Raw genomic sequence first — 20,447 nt, 5'->3', positions numbered from 1 at the left:
TCCTGCGGTCTGGGCTGTGGGGTGGCTGGGGACCTGCTCCGAACTGGGAAAGGCAGTGTGGTGCTGTCTGAAGATGTAGGTTCTGAAACCGAACTGACCGCCTGACATCAGTCAGCCTTGCCCCTTCTTAGTTGTGTGGCTCTGAGCAAATTACTTAACCTTTCTCTCCTCATGTCCTTGTCCCCCAGTTGGGGATCATGCCATAGTGCCATCCTGAGGGGTTGTTGTGAGGATTTGGTGAGGTAAATGCACATAAAGGACACGGGCCTGCCAGTTCAGCTGGGCACTCAGGTTGGCCACATCACCGCTTCTCATTTCCTCGGGGATGCCAGGTTGGTCATGCTGGCTGCTGCATCTGGCCTGGGCCCTGCCCTGTCAAGTGCGGAGCCCACAGGCAGGGTGGCAGGGGTTCCGGAGTCCAGACCAGGGCTGTCCCAAGCGGTGCCTGTCTTCATCTGCCCCTTCTCTTTCTCCTTTTTTTTTTTTTAATATTTTATTTGTTGGAGAGAAAGAGAGAGAGCACAAGCAGGGGGAGCAGCAGAGGGAGAGGGAGAAGCAGGCTTCCCGCAGAGCAGGGAGCCTGATGCAGGGCTCGATCCCAGGACCCTGAGATCATGACCCGAGCCGAAGGCAGCCGCTCAGCCAACTGAGTCACCCAGGTGTCCCTGCCCTTCTCTTTTCTCTTCAGAGTCAGTCTGGCTCTGGCCTGAGAGGAAAACATACCCCCTGTGGAGGCAGGCAGCAGAAATAGTCACTGCGCTCCTTACCCTGGTGATGCAAGCCTGGCCATCATGCTCACAATTCCCTGCCACCCTCCACACTGAGCCCTGGCCTCCTCCCCCCACTGGTGAGGTTCAGGAAATGTGGGTTTCCTCTCAGGTCTGTGGCTCACTCGGTGTGCCCCTGTCTCCCTCTCCTGGCCTTCTGGAGCTGAGCAGCTCAGGTTCTTGGGTTGCAAAGAACTGAGACCAGCTCCAGCTTGCTTTAGCCAAAAAGGGATTTAGAGGAGAGCTTCCAGAGCTGAAGGCCTGGGGAGTTTCCAAAACCAAAGGAGCAGCTGGACACGCAGGCCTTAGGAGGGTCCTGGCATGGGAGCTGACGGCTCCCTCCCAGCTGGCTGCCCTCCACCCAGGCCAGTCCCTGAGGCGCCCTGTCACTAGGCCTTCCAGTTCCGGGTGTAATTCCCTTAAGAGAGAATCTGGCTGCTCAGCCTCCGGGTCAGATACACTCTGGCCACCCCCCCCCCCCCCGGTGGGGACTTGAGGGGCAGAGAGCTCCTAGCTTGGGCATGTCACCCAGGCCCCCGCTTCCCTGATGTCTGACCTGTTCTAGTCCTTCATATTCTTCAGGGCTCACCGTGTTTCCTCCATGAAGCTGCCCTGAGCCCTGACCTTAGAGTCCCCGTACTCAGCCTACCTCTTGCTACATCTGCAGAGGTTGTGTGTGTGTGTGTGTGTGTGTGTGTGTGTGTGTGTGTGTGTGTGTGTGTGTCTCTCTCGCTGTGGAGGTGCTGAGGGTCTGTCAGGGCTGGGTGGTGTCCAGTTTGTGAATCCCTCGTGGACCCAGAGCAGGGCTGGCACTCACATTCATTCACATGTTTGCAGGCCAGGCCCTGCATTGGGCTCTGGATTTGGGGCACATGCAGGTGCTTGGTGTTTTGAGGAACTTTCTGCCTGTCATCGTGCTGCTAACCTCCTGATGCCAGGGCCTTGGCGCATCCTGGGGGTTGTGTACCACAGGCGGGGATTTCCAGAAGTGCCTTTCCTCGTGGACTTTCAGCCTGCCACCGTGTAGGCAGAGTTGTCCCATCTCTGAAACCCTGGGCTGTGGTTCCCCACCTTGGGGAGATATCCTCTTGGGCTGTAAACAAAGTTCTGGTAAGTTCTCGCCAGGCCTGTGTCAGCCATTGCTTTCCCGCAGACCTGGTCACGGACCTGGACTTCTCTCCCTTTGATGACTTCCTCCTGGCCACGGGCTCAGCTGACAGGACGGTGAGTGGAGCTGCTGGACGAACTGCTCAATGTCCCTCCCAGTTCCCTCCAGGGCCCTCGGCCCCTGCACAGGCCTCCAGAGCCGGGCTAGCCCGGAGTCTCGGTTCCTCGGCCCACACCAGCTCCCTTGTGCTCCCGTGCCCTTGCTGGGAGCCGTGGACTTCGCTTGCTGTTCTGCTGCTGGGCTGCCTGAGGAGTGCAGGGCTGGGGTGGTGGGGGACACTGGAGGAGATGGAGCAGAGCCCCTGCCCCATGTCTCCCAGCTCCCCCCACACCCCTGCCTCTAATGACACCCCGTGATCCTGGGCTGGATTGCCCTGTCTTTCCTCACACGGGATACACAGCCCCCATGCCCAAGCACAGTCCCAGGGTTGGGGGCGGCCCTGGGCTCACAGACTTGCTCTTTCCCGTAGGTGAAGCTGTGGCGCCTGCCCGCCCCTGGCCAGGTGCTGCCCTCGATGCCCGGGCTGGTGCTGGGTCCAGAGCCTGTCCAGGTAGAGGTGCTGCAGTTCCATCCCGCTGCGGATGGCGTCCTGGCGAGCGCAGCGGGCACGGCCGTGAAAGTCTGGGATGTAGCCAAGCAGCAGGCCCTCACAGGTACCCCTGCCCAGCAGCCCCTGTCTGGGCAGCACTCCATCGCTCTAGGTGTTCGGTACTGTGAATTTTAGAGTATGTGTGTCCGTGGGAGGAAAGGTTGTGAGATTCTAGCCGACATATCACAAATGCTCCATCCCACTTCCTATAGGCATCTGTTTTCATCTCGTGAACTTGTTTTTCCTCTGTATGCCTAAGTACCTTCCTTCTACTGGTATTGCTCGAGTGGTGTGTCACTTTGGTTTTGAAAACAAACTTCTGGCTGCTTTTCTGCCTGACGGGGATTCTGCCGCCTTGAAGCCCCTTCCCCCAGGCTTCTGCTCTTGCTTTCACGGCTGAGCCTGTCTTCATGCCTTCCAAGTCTGGTGGCTGCTCTAAGCCACCCCCACAGCCGGGGGGCCTTACAAACAATGGAAATTCATTGCTCATGGTTCTGGAGCCTGGACATTCAAGGTCAGGGTGCCGGCCGACTCGGTGTGGTGAGAACCTGCTTCCTGGGTCACCGATGGCCGTCCTGCTGTGTATCCTCACAGCGGAAGGGACAAAGGGGTGCTCAGGGCCTCTTACCAGGTCACTGATCCGGTTCAGGAGGCTCCACCCTCATGACCCAGTTACCTCTCAGAGGCCCTGCCTCCAGATACCGTCACAGCGGGAGTCAGGCTTCAACATGTGGGGAGACACAATCAGACAAGCATAGATGATGACAGCTTTGGGTCAGATTCCTCAGTGAATGGTTATGACCCTGTGACCCATGCGGATGCCTTGTATTCTCTGGTGACGCCACAACGTCATTTCTGCCGAGGGCCTTACATGCTCATCCCCTTTTTAGGGCAAAGACGCAGGCTCTGAGAGTTAAAGGATGGCCTTGCCTTCTAGGGCTGTGTGGAGTGTCCAGGGTAGGCCAGGCTCACTGAGGTGAGGTCCCCACCTCGGGCTGGGACAGAGAGACGACCCGAGGGCTGTCGGTAGTGTGAACTGCCCAGCTCCTGGTACCATCCAGGAGACCGGCCTGACCTTTGAAGCAGAGGGGTCCAGGTAGTCTGTCATCAGGGGGTCACTCAGCTGTAACTGCTGTGTCTCAAGCCCTCGCAGGCCTGGTGTTGTGCTGAGGGCTTCCTGCCGACTCGGCACAGTGGTGCCACCGGGCAGCGCTGCCATTCCCATGTCACAGATGAGGTTAAACAACGGGCCCAAGGCTAAGGAGCAGGTGGGCAGCAGGGCTGGGGTTAATCCCAGGGCAGGAAGCCTGGGCAAAGTGGTTGTCTGCTGCTGCAGAACAGATAATCACAGAATGTAGAGGCTTAAAATACTTATGAACATTTATTTATTTTTTTTAAAGATTTATTTTATTTATTTGAGAGAGAGAGAATGAGAGATAGAGAGCACGAGAGGGAAGAGGGTCAGAGGGAGAAGCAGACTCCCTGCTGAGCAGGGAGCCCGATGCGGGACTCGATCCTGGGACTCCAGGATCATGACCTGAGCCGAAGGCAGTCGCCTAACCAACTGAGCCACCCAGGTGCCCCTTATGAACATTTATTATCTCACAGTTTCTGAGGGTCAGAGATTTGGGAGCTGTTCAGCTGGGTGGTTCATGCTCAGGTCTCTTAAGAGGTTGCAGTGGAGATGTTGGCTTCCTCATCAGAAGACTTGATTGGGGCAGGAGGCTCGGCTTCTCAGAGGGTTCACGGATACATTGCTGGCTGTGAGCAGGACACCTCAGTCCCCGCCACGGGTCCTCTCCCTGGGCTGCGTAAGCACCCCCGCAGCATGGTGGCTGGCTGCCTCTGGTGGACCATCCATGGGGGACAGAGCAGGGAGGAAGCGGCAGTGCCTTGAGTGGCCCAGCTTTGGAAGTCTCCACTTACACCAGACTCTCTTCGTTAGAAGTGAGTTACTAAGTCTTGCTCACATTCAAGACAAAGGGAATTAGGCTTCACGTTTTGAAGGGAGGGTGCGTTAGATCACTAGGGCTGCTGTAATGAAGGACCACAACCTGGATGACTTCAAATAACAGAAACTTCCTGTCTCATAGTCTGGAGAACAGAGGCCTGAAACCCAGGGGTCGGGGCAGGGCTGGTGCCTTCCAAGGGCAACGAGGGCGAGTCTGTCCCAGGCCCCACTGGCGCCCCTCGGCTTGTCCGTGGTGTCTTCTCCAAGTCTTCGCATCGTCTTCCCTCTGTGCACCTCTGACTCTGTGTCCACATTTCCCTTTTCACGAGGACCAGTCCTACTGGACTAGGACCTACCCTAACGATATCAGCTTAAGTTATCTTCCACAAAGACCCTGTTTCCAGGGCGCCTGGGTGGCTCAGTCGGTTAAGCGACTGCCTTCGGCTCGGGTCATGATCCTGGAGTCCCGGGATCGAGTCCCACATCGGGATCCCTGCTCAGCAGGGAGTCTGCTTCTCCCTCAGACCCTCTTCCCTCTCATGCTCTCTATCTCTCATTCTCTCTCTCGCAAATAAATAAATAAAATCTTTAAAAAAAAAAAAAAGACCCTGTTTCCAAAGAAAAGTACAACATAGGTGCTGATGGTTAGGACGTCAGCATTTTTTTAAGTTTGTTTATTTTATCTTTTTTAAGATTTTATTTATTTATTTGACAGAGAGACACAACGAGAGAGGGAACACAAGCAGGGGGAGTGGGGGAGGGAGAAGCAGGCTTCCCGTGGAGCAGGGAGCCCAATGTGGGGCTCGATCCCAAGACCCTGGGATCATGACCTGAGCTGAAGGCAGACGCTTAACGTCTGAGTCACCCAGGCGCCCCTATTTGTTTATTTTTAAGTAATTTCTCTACCCAGTGTGGGGCTCGAACTCCCTACCCTGAGACCAAGAAGTCACATGCTCTTCCGACATTGCCAGCCAGGAGTCCTAGCATCTTTTTGTGGGGAGACAATTCAACCTATAATAGGACGAGCATCACATAATTTGTGGACATACTTGAAAACTGTCACACTGGGGGAGGAGCAGGGATGGCCCAAGCAGAGGCCCAGGGTGGGAATGTGTGTGGCTTGGCCATGGGCTGGTGTGACTCAGTTGGGGTGTGTTGGTGAGTGACTGGAAGTAAGCCTGGGTAGGACGTGAAAGCCAGGCTGAGCAAGGATCAGGGAGGCTCAGAAGGTTTTTGAGTAGAAGCGTGGCCTGATGCAGGCAGGGCTGAAGGAAGAAGTCCAGGCGCAGTGCAGCGGGTTTGGAAGGAGGCGCTGCCCTTTCTCCTCCTGCTGGAGAGAAACCCTTGCAAGCTGCTGCCTCTGCCCTGGGCGTGACCCCAAGCTAGGCCCTCTTGTGCCCACTTCACTGGTGCCCCCATTGCCCAGCACAGGGTGGGGAGACCCTGGGCCCCTTCCTGACCTTAGCTGCTTCTCTACAGAGCTGGTGGCCCATGGGGACCTGGTGCAGGGTGCTGTCTGGAGCCGGGATGGAGCCCTGGTGGGAACAATGTGCAAGGTAAGCAGCTGGACCGTGAGTCTTGGGGAAGTGCCTGTGGTGGGGACTGAGGCGTGCCCGGCTCTGTGCGGGGATATCATGTTGAGGAGCGCATGTCCTGGGCTGTACCTGGCGGGCTTGGTGAGATTTATGGGGCAGAAAAGCACTCAGGTCCGGGGCATTTGTGAATCCCTTCACCTCAGCTGCCTTTACATTTTCTGCTTCACACCTGCATCTGGAAACCCCCACACCCCTTCAGTTTCCAGGGTCTGGGTTCCCTCTCAGATAGGGGCTCAAGCTAAGCCCCATGTTAGCCTCCCCCCCACGGCGCTGTTTTGTGTATTGGACTCCCCTCCATCCTCAGCCAGCCTCACCTGGCTGCTGTGTGCTTTGTCCACACTACTATCCTTTCCAGAGTGTCGTGTGGAGCAGCATCCATACACAGGGCTTTGTGCTGGCCCTCACACCCAGTCAGCAGGCCTCAGGGTCCTCACTGATGCCAGGCCCTATGCCCACCTGGTCCCCTGCTGGCGAGAGTAGCCAACATGGGCCAAGGCATCTTACAGATGAGAAGATCAGTGTGAGCCGTGACACAGGCTCTGAGAGAGGGACATGAGGAGCTCTGAGCTGGTTGAGAGGCCAGGAGGCTTGGCCTCAGGCAGGGGCCCCAAAGGGAGAGTTACTGGGGTTGGGTGGGGAGAGCTGGGCAGTGTAGCGACAGGTGCAGGCCTAGAAGGGGCTGGGTGCAGAGAGCAGTGGGCAAGGCTGGAGTGGTGTGCCCAGGGTTACGCTTGTTACCGTAGAAGCAGCAGGAGACCCTGGAGCGTTTAAAGCCAGAGGGGGGCCGTGGCATGAGGTGAGCAGATTTGAATTTTGAAAGCTCTCCAGTTGCAGTGTGGACAGAACATTGCAGGGATGGGCAGTATCTAAAAGGGAGGGCAGGACGCCTCCTGGGGTAGTAGAGTGGGCCTGAAGGAAGGGTCAGAACCTGTGCGGGAGACGGAAGGAGCCACCCTGTGGCAGGAAGGAAGCCAAGACAGGGCTGGCGGTCTATGCCCTGAGGGCCAGGGCGACAGGGTCCCCGAGGGAAGTGGCTGGGGACACCAGGAAGAGTCAGCTGAGAGGTGAATAGTGCTTATCTGTTGGATTGGGGAGATGGGTGAGCTTCGGGACTTCTGGGGACCTGCTGCGTCCTAGAGCCACACACGCAGTATGGAAGGACATGGGAGTCTGTGAGGGCTCTTCTGGGGGCTCACTGCAGGGGCAGGGTGTCAGGGGTTTCTCTGAGGGAGAAAATATGGGGTCTGCATACTTGGGGGATCCTGTTTCCAAATTTCTCTGCCTTCTTAGAAGCCCCATTTCCCAGGGTTGTTTTGTTTTTTTTTTAAGATTTTATTTATTTATGAGAGAGAGCATGAGGGGGGGAGAGTCAGAGGGAGAATTGAGCCTGATGTGGGACTCGATCCCGGGACTCCAGGATCATGACCTGAGCCGAAGGCAGTCGCTTAACCAACTGAGCCACCCAGGCGCCCTCCCAGGGTTTTTTTTAAGATTTATTTATTTTATTTATTTTATTTTATTTTTTAAGATTTTATTTATTTGAGAGAGAGAGAGAGTGAGAGATAGAGAGCACGAGAGGGAAGAGGGTCAGAGGGAGAAGCAGAGTCCCTGCTGAGCAGGGAGCCCGATGTGGGACTCGATCCCGGGACTCCAGGATCATGACCTGAGCCAAAGGCAGTTGCTTAACCAACTGAGCCACCCAGGCGCCCCCTAAGATTTATTTATTTTAGAGAGCGAGTGTGCATGAGCAGGGGGAGGGGCAGAGGGAGAGGGAGAATGTCAAGCAGGCTCCCCACTGAACTTGGACCCCTATACAGGGCTCGATCTCAGGACCCTGAGATCATGCCCTGAGCTGAAATCAAGAGTCGGACGCTCAACCGACTGAGCCACCCAGGTGCCCCCTGACCCAGTTTTCTAAATCAGCTTTTTCCCCATTTGGTTCATCAGACAGTAGGTTCTAGACATTGGCCTGAGCTCCAGGGTCCATGGGGCTGCCAGCCCCCAAGGAGCCCCTGCCGGAAGGCGGGGTGGTCACACAGCATGGTGTGGTTTGCTTGCTCAGGCTCCACGTGGACGAGCACAGCTTCCCAGGGACAGTGAGGTTGGGCCTGCCCTCACTGAGGAGGAGGGGACAGACATTCCAGGCAGCTGGACAGGGTTCTGGGCTATGACCTCTCCCTCCAATGAGAAGCCCTCTCTGCCCTGCATTTCCATGCCCTTCGCTTGTGTGTGAGAGGTGCACCGAAGGAGACCTGGAGGGAGGGACAAAGATGCTCTCGGGAAATTCTTACTTTATGGTGACCAAAGTACAGTCGTTTATGCTGGGGACCAAAGTACAGTCGTTTGTGCTTGTTTTACTAATTTGGGTGAGCAGGGGAAAACTTAAAGAAAAAACATCACCTGCGATCCTCCCACCCAGGGACAACACCAGTCACCATTTTGACATCTTTCTGTCTCAGCTTTAACAAGGCATCTCTTTATGTGTGGAGATCATGCTCTCCAGGTTACTCTACCCTGCATTCTGTTCTGCATAATAAATATGTTCTCCAGTTCATCAGTAACTAAACGACCATCATACAAAATATCGTATTGGTTTACCAATTTACTGTTTTTATAAGTTGTAACATCTGAATATATTTGTATATAGATTTTGTTTCTTGGGGCACCTGAGTGGCTCAGTCGGTTAAGCATCTGCCTTCAGCTCAGGTCATGATCTCAGGGTTCTGGGATCGAGCTCCTCATTGGGCTCCCTGCTCAGCGGAAGCCTGCTTCTCCCTCTCTCTCTGCCGCTCCCCCGCTCTTTCTCTCTCTGTCAAATAAATAAATAAAATCTTTTTAAAAAATATTTATTTGAGAGCTAGAGAGAGGGGGAGAGAGAGAGAGCAAGCACGAGCAGTGGGGAGGGAGAGAGGAAGAAGCAGATGCCCTGCTGAGCAGGGAGCCCAATGTGGGGCTCGATCCCAGGACCCTGAGATCATGACCTGAGCCGAAGGCAGACGCTTAACCTAAGACTGAGCCACCCAGGTGCCCCAAATAAATAAAATCTTTTAAAAAAAAATTATTTTTGTGTTTTGTTTTGTTTTGCCTTTTGTTTTTTGGTTTTTGTTTTCAACGTGACTTAGCTTAGAGCACGGACTGGTAAACTTCCGTGCAGGACCAAACAGTAAGTACTTTGGGTTTTGCCGGCCACGCTGTATCTGTCAGCACCACCACCTTGTAACAAGGAAGCAGCCACAGACAAAATGTCAGTGGGTGGGTGTGTGCACGCTGCAGTAAAACTGTATTTGCTGAATCAGGCCTGGGGTTGGATTTGGCTGATTTGGCCGGTGGGCATTAGCTTGCCCACCCCTGATCTAGATTTTTACCAGGGATATTGCTAGCTTCTAGGCTATGAAGATTGGTAAGGTGGTTGATAGATTTTAGCCAGCTGTCTTCCAGTGGAGTAAAGCCAGCTCTCATGGAGGCTGTGCTTTGCAGGCTGGACTTTGGGAGGAGACTTGTGTGTCTGTAGGTGAGCAGACCGGCCCTCTGAGCCTGCGCTCCTCACTTGAAAAATGGGGGCAGCAGGAGTACTGGTTCTGCAGGTGAAAGCCTGGCCACTGGGGCTGCCTCCCTTCTCTGGCCTGACAGCCCCAGTAGGACCTGAAGGGATCAGATCTGCAGCCACATGATAGCTGGGCAGCTGTGATGGGGGGTGGCAGGAAGGCGCTGTGGTTTCCCCAGTGGCAGAGCCACCCTGGGCCGAGGAGGGCAGCATCCTCACAGGAGGGGTAGGTGTGGTCTCCTCCTGTATGAATGTTTTGAGCAGGGACTGGCTGTAGCGGCCCTTGCACAGACCAGCCTGCCTGGACCGTGGCCCTGGAGAGGGAGGAAGGAAGCCAGCTGCGGGGCTCAGGGCAAGCGGGGGCCACCTCTGTTAGAGCTCTGGCTGCCAGGCCAGACTGCTGCCTGTGAGGGGGGTCCCACCAGTTGTGTACCTCTGACCTGCGGGTATGACCTGGAAGGCCCTTCACCTAATAGCTGCGGCCCCCAAGGTCAGTGTAGGCTGTGGCCAGGAGAGGTGGCTCCTCTGGGTCTTACATCCTCTGTCCCGGGCCCCCCACCCTAGCCCCAGGCAGGATGTCTGAGGGTCAGGTGTCTAGAGGCTTGACATGGATCACTGCCCGTGGAGCAGTCAGAGAGGCACCTTCCTTCCACAGAGCTCACAGCTCAGCATGGTTGATTCTGTTTTTGCCGAGGCTACAAAGCGATGGATTAAGATGTCTTCCAGGGTTTCTGCAGCCTGGTGAGGAGTTGCAAGCAGCTGCAGGCAAAGGGAGGTGGGGTGGGCTGAGGGCACGAACAAAGCCAAGCGAGAGCAGCGGGCGTGGTGTGGGGGGGCACAGCACGGGGGGTGGCACTGTGGGGGTGAGACAGGAGGGGACGTGGGGAGACTGTGAGGAGTGTTGCAGCCTCCAGGAGAGGGGGCGGTGCGGGTTCCAAGCCTTGGTGACCAGCAGGAGGACCTAGAGCATAGGGAAGAGGTGTCAGGTTTGGGGATTTCATGCACAGGGTTTACTGCGGAAGTGTGCAGGAGCTGTCCAGCCCCTCCTCCCCAGGGATCTGAGCCCCATTTACCACCTAGTTTGGATGGTGGGGTGGGGGCTGAAGAGCAACCCAGTTGCAGAGTGCCCCATTGTGTCCTGCCCCCTCCTGTTGGTATGATGACTCAGCTTCTGGCCTGCCGGTGTCCCCTGAGGAAGGGTGAGTGTGATGAGGCCACAGCTCAAGCCAGTGGAACTCCCTGTCCCCTCTAGACCCAGAGAACCTAAAGTTGTGGGGAGGAAAAATGCAGATTTCCTGAGTGGGTCGCTGGAGTAGAGCCCTCCCCCCTGCCCTGCTATTCCTGGACCTAGGTGCTCCACCTGTGGGGACACAGCACCTTACAATGCTGTTGTCTGGATGCAGTGTCCTGGAAGGCACACTGTCCCAGCAGCGTGTGACCTCCACTCCCATGACCCGTCAGCACCGTCTCTGGGGACACCACAGTCCTGTGTTCGCCGCCACCCTCTTCTATAAAGGGGGGATCCTCAGGATCCTGGGTGGGTGTGTCATATGCCAAAATCTTTGGGGAATGTGCAGAAGGGGAGGCCACCCCCGTGACTGAAGGTCAGGAGGAGGTGCCGGTGGGTTTGTCCTGAGCATGTTGAGGGAGCCAGTGAGTGGGCCTGCCCTCAGCAGGAAGGAGCCTGAGCTCTGCTTAGCCTGTGGTGGCAGGCTGGGCTCTTGGTTTACACACAGGGCTGCCTGAGTCGGGTGGGGTGTGGGAAACACTCTGCTTCCTCCCAGAGCCTCCCGCTGTCCACACTATCTCCCACCTGGCTGGCTGGTTCTACCTCTCAGGACCCCTGATTCCCTCCCCTTCCTGCTCTCCTCCTTGCGCCTCCAACTAAGGCAGCCGTCAGGGGGCGCGCCGGCCTCACGGATGGCCGGGCCAGCGGCGCTCCGGCTCGGCGGGGTCTGGTTGTGCCTTGTGAGCCCGGCAGGTCCGTGCATCTCCAAAGCCCAGTGCTACCCCCTCTGCCACAGCCCGGCCTTCGGTGCCCAGTATGACCTCTGGTATGGATCCAACGTCGAACTCTGGCATTTACTGGCCTGGCTGCCTTTGGGGAGTACCCGGAGTGGCAAGAGTTGGGACTTTGACCCTTGAGAGGTGCTGCCATCCGTCGTCCTCTTCCTTCCTAGGGCTCGGGGGTTTGCCTGGGTCACAGAGCCCATAAGTGGTGGAACTGGCTCTGTCGCTTAGCTGGGAGTGGCCCTTGCTGTCAGGAGGCATCCTCTCTCTTTTTTTTTTTTCAATATTTTATTTCCAAGTACTCTCTACACCTAACGTGGGGCTTGAACTCACGACCTTGAGATCAAGAGTCGCACATTCCACGGACTGAACCAGCCAGGCGCCCCAAGGAGGCATTCTCTCTTGCCCATCATCTCTCAAGATCCCCTATCTCTCACTGTCTCGCTGTCTCTCCCTCTTCTCTACCTTTTGCTGCCCTGTCTCTGTCCTCCATCTCTAGTTGTCCTCTCCGTCTGTCTCCGTCTCTCTCCATGTTTCACTGTTCTTTCTGCCTGTTTCGGTCCTGTGTGTCTCTCTCTCCTCTTCTGTCTGTCTCGAAACCGCATCCTCCTGAGCCCAGAGCTGCGGAGTGGTGTGAATTGATGCTGCTGCACAGCTAGCTAGTTCCTGAACTGTGCCTGCTTCCCATCAACACAGCAAGTGCTCGGTAAACGGCAGCTGGAAAGACTTTGCCAGGAGTGACCCAAGAGCCCTGGGACCCCGCCAGGTGCGTCAGGAAGACCTGGGACTGGCCTGCCACGGGAGGCCGGGCTTTCAAGGCCCCTGGGCTGGCCCCCGCTCTTGTCCAGTTGTGCACTCACCCACCAGCCCCTCCATTCCCACCATCTCCTCTCCTTGCATGGCCTTGTCTTCCCCTTCATGTCGTGTGTCGGCAAGTTCCTGTTTCCACATCTTCCTTCATGCATTTCCACTTCCTGTGAATACCTTTCCCTTCCCAATGCAAGCTCTGCTTGTCCTTGGAGATTCATCTCAGGTCTGAGTTTCTCCCCGAAGTTCCCTGTGACTGCCTGTGGGTTGCAGAGTCCAGTACTCGGCAGGGACTGTTTGCTAGCCTTGCATCCCACGCACCTGGGCAGGAACCAGGCAGAAACTGAGCAGATAGTACCAAGAGTTCCTATATCCCTCCTACCCCCATCTGGTCTCATGTTGGTTGGTGTGATGCATTTGTTATAGTTAAACCAATATTGCTACATTGACTAAAGGCCAGAATTTACATTAGGGTTCACCTTTGCTGTTGCATTGTCGGGGTTTTGACAAATACACATCAGGGGTTTTGACAAATACACGACATCATACACCCACATTACAGCATTGTGCAGAATAGCTTCTCCACCCTAAAATGCCCTGGGCTTCACCCCTTTGTCCCTCCCTCCCTCTCTTTTTTGCTGTCTCTATGAGATTTGCCTTTTCCCTAGTGTCATATGGTTGGAATCATACAACATGTAGCCTTTCCAGATTGGCGTCTTTCACTTAGTAATGTGCATTTATGGGCCTTCCATGTCTTTTTGTGGATTGACAGCTATTTCTTTATAGTGGTAAAAATCACATCATAAAATTTACCATCTTAACCATTTTTAAGTCGACAGTGAAGTGAAGGTTACTTACATTGTTGTGAAACGGATCTCCTGAACTGAAACTCCATACCCGTTAAACAACAGTTTCCCTTTGCCCCCCGCCCCCGCCCTTGGTAAGCACCATTCTACCCTCCATATCTGTGATTTTTGACCAGCTTAGATACCTCAAGTAGGTGGAATCATGTACTATTCGTCCTTTTGTGACTGGTTTATTTCATTTACCATAATGTCCTCCAGGTTCCTCTGTGTTGTAGCATGTGACAGGATTCCTTTTTTCATGCCGAATAATACTCCATCATGCGTGTATACCACACTGTGTTGACCCACTCCTCTGTCCGTGGACACTTGGGTGACCCCCACCTCTTGGCCATTATGCAGAACACTGTGAGTGCTGGGAATAATAATGTGCTCTGTGTGACCTCTTCTCTCTTCTTTTGGGGATGTACTCAGTAGGGGAATTGCTGGATCATAAGGTAATTCTATTTTTACTTTTTTGAGGAACTGACACACTGTTTTCCACAGCGGCTGCTCCATTTTACTTGCCCACCAACAGCTCACAAGGGCTCCAACTTCTCTACATCCTTGCCAACGCGTATTGTTTCCTGAGTTGTTTTTTTTGTTTTGTTTTGTTTTGTTTGTTAAAGATTTTATTTATTTATTTGACAGAGACACAGCGAGAGAGGGAACACAGGCAGGGGGAGTGGGAGAGGGAGAAGCAGGCCTCCTGCCGAGCAGGGAGCCCAACGTGGGGCTCGATCCCAGGACCCTGGGATCATGACCTGAGCCGAAGGCAGACACTTAACCAACTGAGCCACCCAGGCGCCCCAAGAGTATTTTTGGCTTTGTAAGAAGCTGCCAGGCTGTCTTCTAAAGTTACTGTTCCATTTGCATTCCCATTGGCAAATAAGAATTTCTGTTGCTCTATAATCTTGCCAGCATTCAGTGTTAACATTTTTTAAAATTTTAGCCATTCTAATAGGTGTGCAGTGGTAATTCACTGATGTTTTAGTTTATAAGTCCCTAATGAGATGTGATATTAAACATCTTTCACATATTCACTTTTCATCTTGTGTATCTTTTTTGGTGGGGTGTTCATTCAGGTCTTTTGCCCACTTTTTAAATTGGGTTGTTTTCTTATTTTTGAGTTTTAGGTGTTCTTTGTATATTTGGGATACAAGTCTTTTCTCATATACATGCTGTGCAAATATTTTCTCCTGGTCTCTGGCTTGTCCTTTCATTTTCTTAACAGTGTCTCTGTAGACCAGAAGTTTATGGTTTTAATGAAATCCAGTTTTATCTTTCATAGGTCGTACTTTCGATGTATCTAAAAAGTCATTACTAGGGGCGCCTGCGTGGCTCAGTTGGTTAAGCGTCCAACTCTTGATTTTGGTTCAGGTCATGACCTCAGGGTTGTAAGATTGAGCCCCATGTCAGGTTCCATGCTCAGTGCGGAGTCTGCTTGAGATTCTTTCCACTTCACTCTCCATCCCCTTCTGTTCCTCCCCCAGCTTGCGCACACTCTCTCTTTCTCTCTCTCAAAGAAATAATATTTTTTTAAAAAGGAGAGAAAGTGAATTAAAAATAGATAAATAAAGTTATTGCCAAATCCAGGGTCACTGAGATTTCCTCCTGTATTATCTCCTAGAGCTTTTGTAGGTTTGTATTTTTCATTTAGGTCTGTGATCCCTTTCGAGTTGATTTTTGTAAAAGATGGAAAGTCTATGTGTAGATTGATCTTTTTGCTTGTGGATGTACAATTGTTCCAGTATCATTTGTTGAAAAGACTGTCTTTTCCCGGGCACCTGGGTGGCTCAGTTGGTTGGGTGACTGCCTTCGGCTCAGGTCATGATCCTGGAGTCCCGGGATCGGGTCCCGCATCAGGCTCCCTGCTCGGCGGGGAGTCTGCTTCTCCCTCTAACCCTCCCACCTCTCATGTGCTCTCTCTCTCTCTCATTCTCACTCTCTCAAAATAAATAAATAAATCTTAAAAAAAAAAAGACTGTCTTTTCCCAATTGTATTGCCTTCACTCTTTGTCAAAAATCAGTTGACTGTATTTATGGGGTTTTGTTTCTGGGCTGTCTGTTATCTTTCTTCGATCTATTTGTCCTTAGACCCATACCACACTGTATTGGTTAACAGAGCTTTAGAATAAAGTCGGGCAGTATCTGTCCTTTGACTTAGTCTTCTCCTTCAGTATTGCATTGACCGTTTTGAATCTTTAGCCTGTTCATATAAACTTTAAAATCAGTTTGTCAATAACCACAAAATAACTTGCTGGAATTTTCATTGGGATTTCATTGAATCTGTAGATCAACTTGGGAAGAACTGACGTCTTGCTGGTATTGAGTATTCCTATCCATGAACATGGAATATTTCTCCGCTTATTTGATTTTTTTATTCTTTTCATCAGAGGTTTGTGGTATCCTTCCCATAGATCTTGTACGTTTTTTCTTAGATTTATAGCCAAGTGTTTCAGATTTTTTGGTGCTGATGGAAATGGTATTGTGCTTTTCATTTCAAATTCCAATTGTTCATTTCTGGTTCGTTGTTTTTCAAAATATGAAAATATGAATCCATGCTCATTGAAACAAGGTAGAACTGTGTTAAGATGAAAACAGGAAAAGCTAATCACCCCCCACTTTCCCCCTCCCCAGTACCCAGCACTAATGCACAGCCCATGCTATTCAAGACCTTTCTTCTTGCTCAGCAAACTTGCAAAAGCTACAGGAATGTGGTCAAATAGAGATCTTTGTTTATTTTTGCTGCAGCAGAATCACACCATCCATGTTATTCTGCACCTTCCTTGTAGCATTTAACAATTTATCATGGCCAAGCCTGTACATAGTCAGTGGATACAAATTCTGCCTCCTTTCTCCCCCACTTCTTTATGCATGTACATTTGTGCATGCACACACTGATTATTCCACAGGAATAAAGTCCTTATACAAGGTATGGACGTTTTATTTTGACATATATATACATATATAATATATATATTTATCTTTTGATCTATTCTCATCTTCACCCTTAGGTAATCTGAGTCAGTAACTGTATGCTGAGTGATGGTTAGGATGTGTAAGCTTGCTATCCTGGTTAGACACCTGGTTCTTTAGGTGTAGAAATGACATCATCTTTTGTGCTCCTCTGGGCTGGGCTGAACACAGGGCCAGGCAATTACCAGCTGGTAGCCTAGAGTTTGGTTCTGGGTCTCAGTTTCTCTATCTGTGAAGGGGTCATGGTGATAGCACCACTTCATGAGGTGGTTGGAAAGATGGGGAGAGATCGTGCGGGTAGTAGGCCTGGCACATAGTAGGTGCTCAGGGATTGTGAACTCCTGTCTCTGAGTTCTCTATTGTGGGTTACTGGGGCAGGAACAGGGGAGAAGTGAGAAGGAACCAGGCTGGGGAGGGATCCCCTGGTGCGTGATGCCAGCCCTGTGTACTAAGAGGTGGGGCCATCAGAGCCTGTGGGTGGAGGAGACAGGCTGGCCTCTAAGGACCCTGCCTGTCCTAGTGCACTCTGTTTACCCCTCTCTCCTTTTTCAGGACAAGCAGCTGCGGATCTTCGACCCCAGAGCAAAGCCAGGGGCCTCCCAGGTGAGTTGTGTGGGCAGGGGGCTGGGTTGAGGCTCTAGTGGCTCCAGCAGGTACAGGTGGGGGCAGCCTCTTGGCAGAGATTTTGCCACACCCCGTGCCCCTGGCCACGGCCCTATGGGTGTGTAGGGGTCACCTGGGAGTGGGCTTCTGCTACCAGGAGCTCTTCCTGGGAAACGTGTTTTGGGTCCTGGAAGGACCTGACTTTGATCACAGTGCGGGGTGCAGCCTGGCTGTCTATAGGCCTTCAGTGGAGGCATCCTGTGGCTTTAGGAAGCTAATTTGAGATTCCAGCTTCCTCTACTTCTTTGAGACCCTTATCCCCCCTACCCTTCCTGGCACAGTTGGCAGAGGCCAGCCTTGGAGGAGCCAGAAAGACATGCCACCCACCCCGTACGCTTCCAGTCTCATAACCAGTGGGCCCTCATTCTGTACTTGGGGTCTGTGGGACCCAGGCACTGAGTGTGTTTGGTTTGTGTCTGTGATGGTGCTTGGGGTGCTTGGGGCCTTTTGAGTCCTGAGTGGGTGATGGGTTCTGGGCTCATGCTATACCCACTGAGCTACTGGGGAATCATTCATTCATTTGATGTCAGCTTGGTGCCAGGCACGTGGTGAGGGGCCTGTCACCTGGGCTGGGGGAAGCCATTATAGCCATTATAAGCAGAAAGTGGGATGAGTAGGTTTACAGTTTTAAAAAATTTTTCTAGAAGGTGAGGAAGCTTCTTTCCTGAGGAAGGTAAAGATCAGGATCCTGCTGCCAGCTCAGGGAAAGAGCTCCCCAGTGAAACCCAGGCCCATCACAGATGCCCTGTGTCCATCTCTAGGACTTGTTCCCTACCTGGGGTCAAGGGTAATTCACCAGCCTAAACCTGATCAGCAGTAGTCAGGGGTGGGGGGCCTTCCCCCCAAAACCTGTAGCACGCACATGCGCATGCACACATGCACACACGGGATCCCCGTCATGTAGGCCACAGCAGCTTTTTGCCCAAGACAGCCCAGCCAGTTCTGTTTCTGACTGGCTGAAGACCAAAAGGAGGTCCTGTATTAACAGGTGAACCAAGCCAGGCAGAGGTGGTTTTAGCCCACCCACCATTCCAGCCCACCGTGGCCATGCTTCCCAAGGAGGTTGGCCTTGTGGCTGAGTCTCAGTACAGTGTGGGTATAAGCAGTGCCCCCCTCTGGAGCTTTCTGTGCTTGACCTCCAAGCCTCTGCCTGGAAAGGGGTTCCCAGGTTGAAGGAGGGAGGCTGAGGCCCTCTACCTCCAGCTTTCTCAGGGTCCAGGGCACTTTGCATCGTACTCCCATTCTTGCCCCGACTGAGCATTTTATGGGGCCAGCTCCCCTGGCCCAACATTGTCTTCCTTCCTTCCTTGCCTCTTCCTCCAGCAAGCAGTGGGGCGGTGGGGGGGTGGGGACCATGATGGTGCCGAGGTGGAGAGACAGTGGCTGCCGTCCAAAGGGCTCCCAATCCCAAGTTCCTAGAAGAAGGGGGAGAGGATCTGGTTCTGGAGGGAGCCCCCCTGAACGGGGCTTCTGGGCCAAGGAGACCTGGGAAGAGCGTGGGTGGCTCCTACCCCCTCCCAGCTGCTGGGATGGTGCCTGTGCTCTGCGCTGGTGCGGGGGCAGCAGGGCCTGGAATGCTGCCCTCCTCGTGGCCCTGCCCCCCACTTCCGCCCAGGGCATCTGGCCCACACCTGGCTTCTATTAGGAAAACCACTGCTGGCGGCCAGGGTCGGTGTGAGCTGAGGGGCCAGCTCGGGGGAGAGGCCTTCTGGGAGCGCCTTCTTTTGAGATCCTCCTTCCCCACTAGAGGGGGGGCATTGTTGAGGGGCGTCGGGAGGGTGCACTAGGGGCTGTCACTATAGCCTGGAGGCTGGGCAGGGAGTCCTCTGCTGTCTTTTCTGCACCCTGTGTGACCTGAGCTTGGGTCGGGGGATGCTTGGGCAGCTCCCTCCTGTTCCCACATCCCCAGCTTTGTTTCTAGATTGCATTTATGACTATTTATTATACCCCGAGCCTTGGCACACACAATCTTTTTCCACCCTCGTAATTGTCCTATAAAGTTGGCCCTTTAGTCATTTCTGTCCTAGGGTCACAGCAGGGCAGCCTAGGCAGGCTCTATCTGTTTGATTCTTCATCCTTCGATGTGCTGGAGTCTGGGTGGGGGCGGCCAAGGCCCTTGGAGCCATGGGTGTGCAGGGATGTAGCAGTCTGCAGCTGAAGGGGTGTCCAGGGAGTGGTGAGGCTTCAGCACCAGAATCAGGGGCAGGAGGGGCCTGGGATGAGCCCTCTGACCTCTGGCGTGGGCTGGTAGACCTGTGCCTTTGGTGTATGTCAGGCAGGCCTTGGGGGGCCAGCATCTGGAGCCCAGGACTGAGCCTGGCCGAGGAGGGGCATAGGTGGGTGGTGGGGGTCTTACACCAGAGACGGTCCCCTCGGACAAGGAGAGAGCCCAGCAGCCCAGGGCTACTCCTCCAGCTGCCCTGCCCCATTCAGGAAGCGCTGCTGTGGCGACAGAGCGGGGGATTTGGCTGTCCTGCGGCTGGAATGCTGGGTATGTGCCTGCTCCTGGTACCCCTGTGCTGGGCAGTCAGCCCCTCCTGTTCTCTCTTTGGGGCCAGGTGTGGGGGAGACATGAGGGGACCGAGGGGCTTCTCCATGAGCAGGATGCCCTGCTGCCTGTTGGGACAAAGGCCACCCCTGTGAGGCGGAAAGCCCGAGGCCTGGCCTGCAGGCTGGGGATTACCACCAGCGGTTTCCCCTAAAGCCTCCTGTGACAGAGCTGGGACTTCGGGATGGCAGACTGCCTGAGTTCCAGCTAAACCTCCCCTCTGCTCAGGAGAATGAGAATTTGGGGGATCTGGAGAGAGGAGGGCTCCTCCTCCCTGAATCCCGCTGAGGTCAGGGAAGAAGGACTTGACAGTTTTGAAAATGAAAATCATTTTAATGATCTGTGGACAGTAGAAGGGGGAGGCGGTCAGTGGCCATCCCACCCCAAACGGTGGGGCTTCCTGTGGCCCCTGGGCACACTGAGGCAGGTGTGCCAAAGTGGGCATGCTGGGCCCAGGCTAAGCTCCTGCCTCGTCTCAGCTTCCTTGGTGCCTTCAGTGTCCTCAGAGACCAGTGCCCTGCCCATCACCACCCTGTGGGCAGCCTGGGTCCCCTGGTGTGAGCTCATCCAGGGATGTGTGCTGGGGGGCAGCTGGGACCTGGGGCCCCTCCTGGTCCCAGCTCTGCAGCCTTCTAGCTGCTGCTCTGTCTCCTCATCTGTTCTCACCTCAGGTCCCTCTCACACAGACACAAAGCAATCACCCAGCCCCCAGGGGGCAGGAGGCTCAGATAGCTGACAGCTGTCTTGCTGGGTGACTTGAGGCAGGTGGCTTCTCCCTAAGCCTCTGGTTTCTCCATGTGTGAAATAGGAAGGTAGAAGATGGGCCAAGGTAGATTCCGTCCCCGACCTGTGCCTCCATATGAAAAATGCTCCATCACAGTTCACACGCCCCTAGGCTTGGGGGTGCCTCCTCCCCCTTGCTCCCTGCCCCCTGTAGCTGCGCTGGCCGTTTTGCTCTCCCAGGTCCCCACTCTTCACAGGTGC

At 54.0% G+C, this 20,447-nt stretch overlaps 1 protein-coding gene across 1 annotated transcript in view; it reads left to right on the top strand.

Annotated features, from left to right (window-relative positions):
• The window catches only part of CORO7 (coronin 7), a 57,016-nt gene that overhangs the window by 5,968 nt on the left and 30,601 nt on the right, over positions 1-20,447 (top strand). The window contains exons 4-7 of the mRNA XM_028117548.2: positions 1,921-1,991; positions 2,405-2,588; positions 5,955-6,031; positions 16,805-16,855. Of these exons, the coding sequence (XP_027973349.2) occupies positions 1,921-1,991; positions 2,405-2,588; positions 5,955-6,031; positions 16,805-16,855 (383 nt within the window). The remainder of the gene's footprint in view (positions 1-1,920; positions 1,992-2,404; positions 2,589-5,954; positions 6,032-16,804; positions 16,856-20,447) is intronic.

The sequence above is a fragment of the Eumetopias jubatus genome, unplaced genomic scaffold (assembly GCF_037043125.1).
Source record: "Eumetopias jubatus isolate StellerSeaLion01/CBP00866 unplaced genomic scaffold, mEumJub1_p1.0 scaffold_12, whole genome shotgun sequence".
Classification (NCBI taxonomy): domain Eukaryota; kingdom Metazoa; phylum Chordata; class Mammalia; order Carnivora; family Otariidae; genus Eumetopias; species Eumetopias jubatus.
The sequence above is the reverse complement of the archived record's forward strand: the minus strand, read 5'-3'. Positions and strand labels throughout refer to the sequence as shown.